The sequence below is a fragment of the Zophobas morio genome, unplaced genomic scaffold (assembly GCF_036711695.1).
Source record: "Zophobas morio isolate AGI-343-1 ecotype UQ-CSIRO unplaced genomic scaffold, CSIRO_AGI_Zmor_V1 ptg000009l, whole genome shotgun sequence".
Taxonomy (NCBI): Eukaryota; Metazoa; Arthropoda; class Insecta; order Coleoptera; family Tenebrionidae; genus Zophobas; species Zophobas morio.
Genome location: NW_026972114.1, coordinates 3553566 through 3565592, shown reverse-complemented (window position 1 = coordinate 3565592; position 12027 = coordinate 3553566). Strand labels below are relative to the sequence as shown.

The 12027-nt window shown below is 33.3% G+C and overlaps 2 protein-coding genes across 2 annotated transcripts in view; one reads left to right on the top strand and one right to left on the bottom strand.

The window, feature by feature from the left end:
* The window catches only part of LOC135125676 (uncharacterized protein), a 381416-nt gene that overhangs the window by 136263 nt on the left and 233126 nt on the right, over window positions 1-12027 (top strand). Inside the window, exon 4 of the mRNA XM_064051324.1 lies at window positions 3916-3985. Coding sequence (XP_063907394.1) covers window positions 3916-3985 — 70 coding nt within the window. The remainder of the gene's footprint in view (window positions 1-3915; window positions 3986-12027) is intronic.
* Window positions 1-12027, bottom strand: part of LOC135125763 (small ribosomal subunit protein eS21) — a 567386-nt gene that overhangs the window by 526492 nt on the left and 28867 nt on the right. The window lies entirely within an intron of this gene.

Below are 12027 nucleotides of genomic sequence, written 5' to 3'. Positions count from 1 at the left end.
CCCAAAAACAAACAAAAATTCTGTTTTAATTCGGAGCAGTTTTTCTGGGGGCTCCAATGACAATTTTTTGGAAACAGAAAATCAATGTTCACTATTTGGGCTAGCCGACGAACTGACTACTAACACTTATTATATGACTTTCTGAAGAATAAAGGTATTATTATTATTAATATTATTACAGTTTAGCTTATTTGTTGACAGATTAATTAATTTAACAAAAATCCAAATGGAGCGGCACATTAATAAATGAATGTCATAGCCCGCTAGATGTAAATCATTTATTAAAACAAACAGTCTATATATACTTAAACGGCGATTATCGATTTTCGCTGCTAATAACATGAGGAAAGGTGAACCTCTCAATTGAATTAAGTTAGGAGTTGAAACAAGATTCTCTATGGAAATTTTAGGGTCCGTTATTTTAAAATCTAAGTTAAAATCTGCAAAAAGAGAAATCCAAAGAGGAAGGACATCACGGTCTCGCTTAAATGGCGTGGCGGAAATCAGGGGAAAAAAGTGTATTTCTGAAAATTTGGTTAAAAACAGAGACCACGGAAACCAATGCAAACATCACGCGAACAACAAATGACAGAAGGGTTATTAAAGTGGAGGTTGCGAAATTCCTACACCGACGTAGAAAAGGCACTTACAAGAAAAAATATATTTTTTCCAAGAACTACTAGTTTGTTTTCCATTTTTAATGTTTTTCTTGTGCTCTTGAAACGTAATTAATTTTTTAAAGAACATGATTAAAAACGACATTTCTTAAGTCAAAAGAACTTTTTGATTATCTAATATTTGTTAAACTGTACGAAAACTAAAATAGAAAATATGTGTCCTTTACAGATTTGTCATTAACTAATAACCATTGTTAGGTTATTTTAACTAACTTTATCATATTCCCAGTTGAAAATCTTTTTAGAAATGAAAATAAAATGTAAGTCAGGGCTGCTAGGAATCATAAATTTCCCGGTTGGTCCCGAAACAGTGTACATCTTTTTTTGAACAGTTATTTAGAATTTTTACATATACAGGATTTTACAATTACAAATGAAATAATATTTCTAAAAATATAACAGACGCATAAAAAACTATATATGTAAATATTAAATAAGAACATCTTTTTACTTTCAAAGCGTAAACTCAGTACGAAATAGTAGGTCCCCCGTTTCCGTCTGTCTGTCTGTTTGTCTGTCTGCCTGTCTGCCGTTTGTCTGGATTTTTATTAGACAGATAATCTGTCAAATTTTATATGTGATTACGAATATCGTGTAAATGGTAAAACGCTAATCAAAATTAGGCCAATTATCCCTACCAACAATTTATTGACGTCATCTTCAAAATTTACAGTAGTAAATTAAATTTTATAAAATAAGATAGTCCTGAACACGTGGTTCACGACACCTTGTTGAGTTTTTATCCTAGACATTCAGATTTTTGGAGAAAAAATCAAAACCGAATGCTTTGAAATTTTGCAAACGTTTTAAGGTTATAAGGTAAGCATTTTTTTAGTTATGCCCGTCTAAAACAATATGACATCATTTTACAATTTTGCCAAATAAATATTTTTTAATCTATGTTAACCAATTATAAATTTTCTAGTGATTGGAAAAGCATTGTTTGTTACTTCAAATCAAATTCTCATCTGAAAAACTCGGGTTTAAGGATTGGATTATCGGACGTTTTAGATGAAATATCTAAATTGAAATCAGTAGAAAGTAAAATAATGCGTTTCACCCCACATTTTTTTTTCATTTATTTAAGATTTTTGTACCTGTTTTTTCATCTATTTTAAGATACTATATCTTTTTTTAAACAAACAGGCCTGTTGACGTTAGTTAATTTTTATTATGAAGTTTTTTTTATACATTGTTTTCACATTTCACCCTTTTTTTAAGGTTATTCTTTAAAAAGTTCTGGATTTCTAAAGATTTTAACCATGATTCCAGCCGATCCTTATAGAAACGGCTGACTTTGAGTTTTTAGAAAAATCTAAAAAAAATATTTCAACGTCAAAACTGGCCTGTTTTCTTAAAAAAAAATTTATAAAGCACCTTATAATAAATTAAAAATAAAAAAGCACCATTTTACTTACTACTAATTTGACCCTTTTTTTTGGTATTATATATATATTTAATTTTATAGGATTGCGTCCTTCTGCAAGTATGATTCATGAATCCCAGTTTTCACCCTAGACATCCAGACTTTTGGCTAAAGGATCAACATTCTGTAACAACATTTTACATATTTAACTTTTAAATTGTAAAAACGAGTGCTTTGAAAACTTACAAGCTTTCTAAGATTATCGTAATCACGGTAAATCTTTAATCAAATTTTTTTCATTTATGTCGTCCTAAAAAATGATGGCGTCATTTTATAATTTTGAAAAAAATGTTTCTTACATTTTTTAGAACTACATAGTCCATGTATATAATGTACTGAAATTTTGCAAACGGTTTAAAGTTATAGGAAAGATGATAAATCGTTAATCAAAAGTTTGATTTTTTTTTTCAAAAATCTAGATATCTAGGAGATAAATTCAACACGGATCCATAAACCACAAGTGCAGGAGGACAGTATTTTTGTAAATTGACGTACCATTTGCTATCGCATAATTGTGAGATGACGTCATCGCGTTGGTGGTGGGGACGAAAGACGCCAGACGACAGACGGCACAGAGACAGATAGAATTTAGAGATCATCATTTTGGTCAACTAGTAATCCTGAAACATGGAGAAATAATGAAATTGACAAATGACTAGATCGGTCAATTACAATACTTCCGTTTAAATCGAGAAGTCAAAATCGGTGGGTTGTTATATTGCTTTAATATTTATATATTTCGACAGAATCCTCTGATAATCCAAAAATGCCATGTAACTATAAAAATTAAATGTTATTAACAAATCGCGTAACAACAAATGTCAACGTTTTTGAATCTGTAAAATACAAACAAAAAAAGAAATCAGTGGCTCGAATGTGAGCACAATTTTTCATAGCCATAAATTTAATTCGTTTAAAAAAAATCAACTATTGTATAACACTATTTTACGATTTAACTTTCAAATTGCAAAAACTGAATACTGTTTAAATCATGCAAATATTTTAAGATCATTTGAAACACGGTAAAGCATTAATCAAAATTTTTGCCGAATTTATTCAAATTTATGAGTGTTTTTGGAAAAAAAAAACTGAATATGAATTAATCAGTCAGTCTGATGCTTGTAATCTGAACGTGCTAATAGTCGCATTCGGTCGAAGTATAACATAAACAGTCGAAGTTAAGCATATAGTTTTAGTTTTTCTCTTTCAGAAACAAAAATCTATGCTTTTAAACTGATTGTCTTCCGGAGATACCAGGTTGTATATGGTGTCATTTTAAAGTTAGGTAACTTTATAGATTTTAAACTTACTACGAGACAAAATTCAATTTCAAACGATCATAAACAATATGTTGTAATATCGTAACGAAATTGAACAATCAGTATTAACTTATAATTATATGATGACTTTTTTATCTTGGTTTAATACAAGTTTTTAATCGACTAACTCGACATCAAGTTTTTAGCTTTAAAACGTAACGAGCACCTCTTTTGTTTTACTATCTGGTAACGCTGTATAACCCGCATTACTGTTTATTTCTTGTTGCAATGAATCACAATTTTGTCTAGTGTAAAATGGTATAGAAATCGTGACACTGGTTCAGTTTCGTTGAGATAATACCAGCATATGCACTTCAAATCAACAAGCTTTACCATTATTACTATCTTGCGAAAATTGTAAAAATTCAAGTTTTCTAATTTATTACACATAGGGTTTTTCATCTCTTTAGTTGTTTACTACCTAGTTAAAAACTGAATAACCCTAGACACTTTATTGAAACATACAACTAAATTTGCGTCATTTTTGTTGCAGACTTATTTTCGGCCCAAGGCGAGCTTCTCGGAGGATTCGATAGAGGCGCAATCGTCGACGAGGCTCGAAGGTAAACATCCAGATTTTTCAATAAGTTCCAGTGTAATAGCATTAGGTCCTTATTTTATTTCCTCGTTTCCTCTCACTAAAGAATTACGAAGAATCGAGAAAGAATGTACCTTTGCAGTAAAATTTCATCTGCGAACTTTTTAAAACTTTGGGAAACAATCTTAATACGAGGAATGCCGACGAGTCGTTATTTAAAAAGCTGCTTGATGAGAGATACAGTCGGCCATTGTTTTACGGCGCTTTTTCTCTACTTATTTGATGTTTTCTTGTAAAAAGCTAACTTATATAAGAATTTCATTATTATAATATTATGCGAAAGTTTCCGTAAGACGAACTTCTTGCGCAACTTTCTCTTTAACAAGGATGTGCCGACGAACAAAAACACTTTGACTATTTGAACGCTTCTTCGATGCTGTCCACACTTTGTTTAGTTTAGTTTTTTGGGGCTTAACATAAGAATAAGCAAAACATTAGGAGTAAGTTTCTAAACGAGAGAAATCGATAATTTAGTCCTGAAAAAGGAAGCAATAAAGTACGAGACATCACCAAATAATTAAAACGCAATTAGGAGGAAAATCAATGACTCTGTGCAGCGTTTGAAGTTACGCCGTGCGCCTGAAGGAACTTCTTATTCTTCAAACATGACGAAATTAATTGACACACGCAGATTTGCATCTTTTGGAGTCGGACCAACATTGATTATTGAAAATTAATATTACTGCTGGTATTACAAAGTCGAAAATTTTGTATTCAGAAACAAACGTTTTGTTTAATAACAATTTTAGTACAAAAAATTAAATAACTATTAACTAACCGCTGCGCGCAAGTGACCAACACCAGATTTCCGCTACTATACTAGACCAACCACAAACCACAAACAAATTGCAATATACGACTTTATGCTTTCGATTTTTGGCTCAAACCTCAAGTTTTAATTGTCGCATCTAGCCAAAGTACACATTTCAGTGTTCGTGTAAGTTGCGTGCTTGTGCAGCCACGTTACATTGTTAATTAGCCGTCAGTATCCGTTAACACGAAGACTGCACCGGCGTTATTTATTGGCTAAATCACGTGTATCTTCCGGAAACGTCCGGAACTGACCCGTTACGCTCCCCATTACTGGGTTACGACGCGATAAAAGGCTCCCCCACAGCGTTAGTAAAAAAGAGCAAGAGCTTTTACACACTTCCTTTACAACCGGTGTGTATCGTAATCTTCATCAGCTTTAATCTTCCCCTCGACAACTCAATAAAAGGCAAAAATCCGAATTTTTTCGGCCCGGAAAAAATACATGGCTAGCATGCGGGGTCGAAAATAATTTAATTCATCGTCGGTTTAAACGTTTGTCGGCGAATTTGCGGCCGGGGCGAAATAAAGAATTTAACCGAGCGGTGGTCTATTGAAACGGGAGGCTCGCCGGCAGCACGTAGCCGAGCTGACAAGCATTTTTACAAATGATTCCACTCGCGTTCCCCACACACACGCACACATCGCCATTGAATATTCTATGGAGCAGACACGGTTTTCAGAGGGAGCTACAGGTGGCTCAACATAGATAGCATTTTTCAGCGGCTTCTTTCACTAAAGAGACGCCCTCAACAATTTCACACTGGCGATGCGCCGAGCGATAGGTAAGTGGAAAAGGATACTTGAGACCATCTCGAGGAAAAAGTAATTGATGAACGATTTAACCACACTTAACCGCATAACGTAGTTTATGTGTAAACAGTTTAAACAAAAAGGGTTAATCATCTTATTTAATTGAGATGTTATTAATGAAATTCTAGAATATTTTGCTGCCAGAAAGACACCACCGAAGTACGGATTTATATGCATAAAGCTTCCCTAAAATATATGCATAAATATACATGCACTGGAAAATGATAATATATGCACATAAAATGCTAAAATATGCACAGATTTTCGTAACATATTCATTTTATTGTTTAAATTCGTGATGAATTTCTTACTTCAAATGAGGCACTATTTAGATTTTCACTTACAAAATTGGTTGAAGTTTATTTCAACAGAACTTCCCTCGCGCCTGAAGTACAAATCCATCAGGTCCCGTTTCCTTTAAAAATTATAAAAAAGTTAAAACCAGCGATGTAAATAATACGTCCACATATACAAATACGGACAATATAAAATATATTTAAAGCAGATAACCACCGGGAAAAAATGACCTCTCAGCAATAATAACAAACTTTAACTTCAAGTATTTATGTTTGTACCATAGAAGAATGTCACATAGAAATTTGTTTGATTTGAATGAGTTTATCGCTTCAAAACCGAAGAATAAAATTATTAGTTAAGCCGGAACGAACAAAATGTTCTGAATATTATTACTATAATTTTTATTAATAATATAATATAATAATATATATATATATATATAATACACAGCGCGGGCGAAAAAAAAACAGCCAAGTTTGGCATCGAACCTGCGATCCGCCGGTCCGCGTGTCGATGTCTAATCCACTACACCACAGATGTTGATTTCCTATGTTAGTGGTAAAATGGTATCTATTATATTGTGTTAATTTTTTGTGAACATTTTGACGTTTAGGGAAAAAACTCAAAGCAGATTCGTACACCACAAGTATAGGTGTATATTATTGTATGACATTTAAGTCATTTTAAAATAGAGTTCTTTGAAATGATGTCAACAAATTGTCGGTGGGGATGATTGGCCAAATTTTGGTTAGCGTTTTACCATCTACATGATATTTTTAACATATGTACAAAATTTGACAATAATCGGTCCAGTAGTTTCGGAGATTACGTGTCTAATAAAATTTGATACACACTACAGACAGACAGAGAGACAGACGATAAAACATAAAAGTAGGCATTCCTCCGGTGGACTCGATTACTAGACTGAAGTAAGTATGTACCTTTTAAGATTTTATTGCATTTACATTACAATACAGCGGATTAAAGATGATACGTTTATATAAAATATGTAATGATTTAAAAAAAATGTATAAAGTATAGTTTTGGAAATTTCATTCTACCCTATAAAATTTTATTGACGATAACGAGACGGACAGTAGTACAATGGTAAGAAATATTTATGGCTCACGCCAGTTCATCCGAATTTGTCTAAGAACATTTAGCAAGTAGTTGTACTGATAAAATAATGGTCATTTCCGTTCATGAGTAACGATGGTCCCTGTCCGGACCTAGATTATTCTGTTTTCTAACATCTGGGGATTACCGGCACGAGACAACTTTAAGTAATAAATATCTCTTGCTATTGTACTACTGTCCGTCTAGTTATTGCCAATAAAATTTTATAGGGTACAATGAAATTCCAAAACTATAGTAATATACAAAATTAAAGAAATTGTCCATTAAAAATACTGTGATAATATGTTTCTAGAGCTTCCATAGAAAAATTCTGTCATCTATTTATAGGTACGATAAAAAAAATTAAAATAATGGTTTGACCAGTATCACTGATAAAAATGTTAACTTTTTGTTTGTTAATAAGATGACATAAAAATTCTGATAAAACAATTCCAAATATACTCTCCAAAACCAACCAGATGACCTTATCAGTTGGAGTTTTTTTTAGCAGGAACACATTTCTAGAGACTTTGTATAATATTCTAGATCAAATTTATCAAAACCTAATTTTTATTATAAAAAATATACAAAAAAAGACAGTATTGTTATCATTCTACGTACCAATACTGAAAATCAAGAATGCTAATTCAATCTTTTTTACTTCCCGCGCGTAAGCGAAGGAAGTATTGTAATCGAGTCCGGCAGCCGACTCACTACTTTTACGTTTTCTCTACCTTCCATGACCCCTACAGCACGAAGAAATAGGTCTCCCATTTCCAGGTGTCTGTCTATATGTTCGTTTGTCCGTCTATCCATCTGTCCGTCTGTCCGTGTGTATGTCCGTGTGTCTGTCCGTGTGTCTGTCCGTCTGTCTGCCGTCCCGGATTTTTATTAGACAGAGAAGTCCTGGGCTGATTGTTGTCATATTTTGTATTTATATTAGGAATATCATCTAGATGGTAAAACGTTACCAAAATTTGTCTAATCATCCCCACCAATAATGTGATGACGGCACTTCAAAATTGTGCATAACAAATGGGTTTTAAATTGCATAGAATAACATACGCACGTAGTTTATGACTCCGAATTGAGATTTTAGCCGAAACATCCAGATTTTTAGAAAAAAAATCAAAATTAGGAAACAACATTTTGCAATTTAATTTGGCATCTGCAAAACCTAATGCTTTGAAATCTTGCATATGGTTTACAGTTGTGATATGCATGATAAATTTTTAATCAAAATACATTTGCTCATCCCCCCTAAAAAAATATAACGTCATCCCAAAAATTCTATCTAAAATGTACAAAATATGATGAGTCTGTACTGGTGATTTATCATTCCATTCATATTGTTGGATTTGCATATGCAGCGAGACTCAAAAAAGAATGAATGCGTGAATTTGTTTTATTGATTTAATCAGGAACTGCAAAACCGAATGCTTTGAAATCATGGAGATGTTTTATGGTTGTCATAAACATGGTAAATTTTTTATCAAATTATCTTAAATATGCAAAATATGATGAGTCTATACTTTATCATTGCAATCATACTTTTTAGATTTGCTTATACACGGTGAATGAAAAAAATTAATGGATCAGTCAAAATATTTTGTTCTTGTACTGTGTTGCTACGTATTATCTAGGTATACGTTTTGTGCAAAAAACCGAGTATGCTTACTTAATTAATTGGTCCTCTCTTCTGTGTTGAAGGGACAAAATCAATCAAATGTCAGTTTCTTTTAATACATATGCATGTATTTAATGCCATCGTTACGTACTTCAATACCGGCCCTGATACGATATGACGTGCTAATGGTTGAATTCTTTCGAAGCATATTCATAAACAAAACAGTTAAAGTTAAACTAGTACTTGGAATTAAAAATACATTGTTTCCTACTGATTATATCTGTTCTAAATATTATTCATATTGTCCGCATTTGTTCAGACCGTGCCTCCTTGGAATTTACACCCTCAAGGAGCAGGAATTGAGGGGGTGGTATTTACTCTTCTGGAGCCAGCGAAGTTCTGTCGAAATAACCTTCGACCAATTTTTTAATATTCTTAGGTATAAGCTAGTGCAAATTTAGCTTAAAGCCGGTGTAATTTTATTTTAATATATGTACATTTTTGCTATGTTCTATAATACTTATTCTATAGCAATTTTCTCGAAAACACAAACTGATCTAGAAAAAAGACTTCAGCGGTAAAATTTACTCATTTAATAGACAGTAATTCATTGTTCATTATATTTATTAAAACCTTTAAATTTAAAAGGCCCCAACATTTTTTAAGTATTGTTCGTCCCACATTTCCTAAAACTTTTACAATGTTTTTCTCGAATTCTTTTACGAGTTGATTTGACTTCGTAAAGGCATATTTTTTTCTCAATTATTTATGGCTTTCTAGACACAGCTAAAATTTGTTTTACTGAAGAAAAGTTCGTTCCCTAGGGATGAATTTTGTAACATAGTTTGAGCCTTTTTAATTGCTACATCCTCTACATCAAACGGAATTTTATCTTCTGTTTTCAACAAAGTAACATATCCTTTAGAAATAGTTCAGGTAACAAAGGGATTTTAACAGTTTTTCTATAAATGTAACAGGACGTTTTTAATCTACATCGTTACGTTAGGAAACTGATACCTAATCTCCCCTGCTTCTGGATTAAATCTATGCTAATCAAGTTACATGAATTAAATTAGGACAAATTAGTTTGAGCTGTTGTCTAGTTTTTCTAATTGCTTGCAAACTGTTAAGTTTTACTCCATCAGTTAATTTTCGGTAAAGAGCCTTGTAATAAATTTACGATAGAAAAAACGGTGCTTCACCTGATTCCAAGAATGTATAATTGTTATGAGAGGTAATTAGATTGGCATTGTCTCTGTTCCAATTTCATCGGCTTGGTTTTATAAAGGTCCCTAGCGGTTTGTTGAAATAGAAATAAAGTACCTTACTTTTTATTGATAAATGATTTTCGCTATAGTAATAATTGATTATAGTAAATAATAGTAAAACACACTAATCATAAATCAAATACCTATTTAAAAACAGAATACAGGGATAATCATTCAAATAATTTGCACCATAATAATAATAAAGCTTTTACTACAATGTTGAAATCATGCATTTTCAAAAATGAACAAGTTCATTAGAAGTGATACTGACCATAATGAACTATTTTAATCACAATTTTGAACTCATAAAATTTTCTAGCTGCAGTAGTTGTATTAATTTTTTTTAACCGTGAAGACGGAAAAAGAGCTGAAATTGATTGCATTTTTTAGCTATGCAATGCACATTTTGCATTAACTTCGCTCTCTGGACATCATATACACGATCTGTCCGAATAAATCCGAGAAAGTGAAAGTGCACAAGGATAATGTTTTCACGAGGAGATTACTTCCAGACCGATACCTCCAACCGCAACAGAATCCTGCAGTTGCACTGGTCTGTCAATTGCCAGATCCTGCACGTCCCTTTCAGACTGTTTCCTCCGCAATTAATCAACCCACAATATCCTTCTAGCCCATTCTTCAATCTGTCCTCATGTGAACCCCTTGCATAAAAACGTGCCCTCCAGTCATTACAAATTGGACCAATTTTCCGTATACAATCAATCATATCCTTAGGTAATCAGGTGTTGGATTCCGATTTTGGGGTTCTGGGAAAAGTTTTAGGTAGTAACTTACTACGTAACGATTTCATCAACGCTTGGGGTAATTTTCCGACAAAATTTCCGTTGGCGGTGTGGTCTCCTTACAATTATATTATACCGCAGAACTGCTGTTTAAAATACGGACATGCTACATATAACCGAAAACATGGAAAACACATCACTTAAACTGTGCCAACATTCATCCCTTCCCAAAAATATATTCATGAAAAATGGACATATGCTAAATGAATAAAAATTATAAATTTAAAAAAAGCCAAACTGAGAGGATCACTTAATTGTCTCTTGAGTTAATGGTTGCAAAACACGACCATTGTTTTTCAAGCTGATATCGAAGATAATCCATAGGCTTGAGTCATCGCTGCATTTGGTGAGGATAAGTGAAAGTTTTAGTAACTAAAACTTAGGAAAACTAACCCTTTTTTGTACACTATAGTTAGCCACCTAATCATTCCGACGAGGGATTCATCTCACATCTTGGTAGTTATTCAGATTTACATCGTTATCTCACTACGCTCTAGAAAAAAATGTAAAAACAAGTAATTTGTCGCTACTTACTTGTAAAAGTATTGGCAAGTTTGATATACACCCGAGGAAATCAAAAAACTCAGAGCACTTCCTATATAATTCATAAAAAGGAGAGGATCCAATAAAGCATGATTTAGACGCGTTAAAGCGATCGCCTTCGTCGCTTGTTTGGTATTTTTAAGAAACAATTCCGTCCGTAATGGCCTTCGTAATATATAAACTATAGGGGGATGAAGTACGTGCTGGGTAGCTTTAACTCCGGGCGTCTGCGACCCTCGTTGCCTGTAGCGTGTAGCTGTTCTCTATGTATTTATTCATATCTACAAGCCAGATGATGATATAAATAGCACCGAAAGTCGCGTTTTCTATCTAAATCACGCCGGCATATTGCGCGATGTGTGCCATCCATAAATTAAACTATAAAATTACGACGGCATCACATAATAACGTCGAGAGCGCAGTTTCCAGTCGAACGATAAAAATTAATCGGAAGGAATTAGCCGCGATGATGACGACATGACAATTACAAACAATCGTAAAGCGGCAAATCCGATCGGAAGGGGGCCGGGAAAAAAGCGCCCCATAAAGATAACTATAAAACGCAATAAAACCGAAATCCGAAAGCGAGAGAAATTCGGCTCAACTCAATTAATCAATAAAACAGTAAAACGCTCCCCCGTCGCCGTTAAGAGTGTAGTGAGGGGGTGGATGGGGTTAAAGGGGACGGGGGTTGAAATGTGCGGTTTCGAGACGCTAGCCTAGGAGAGAA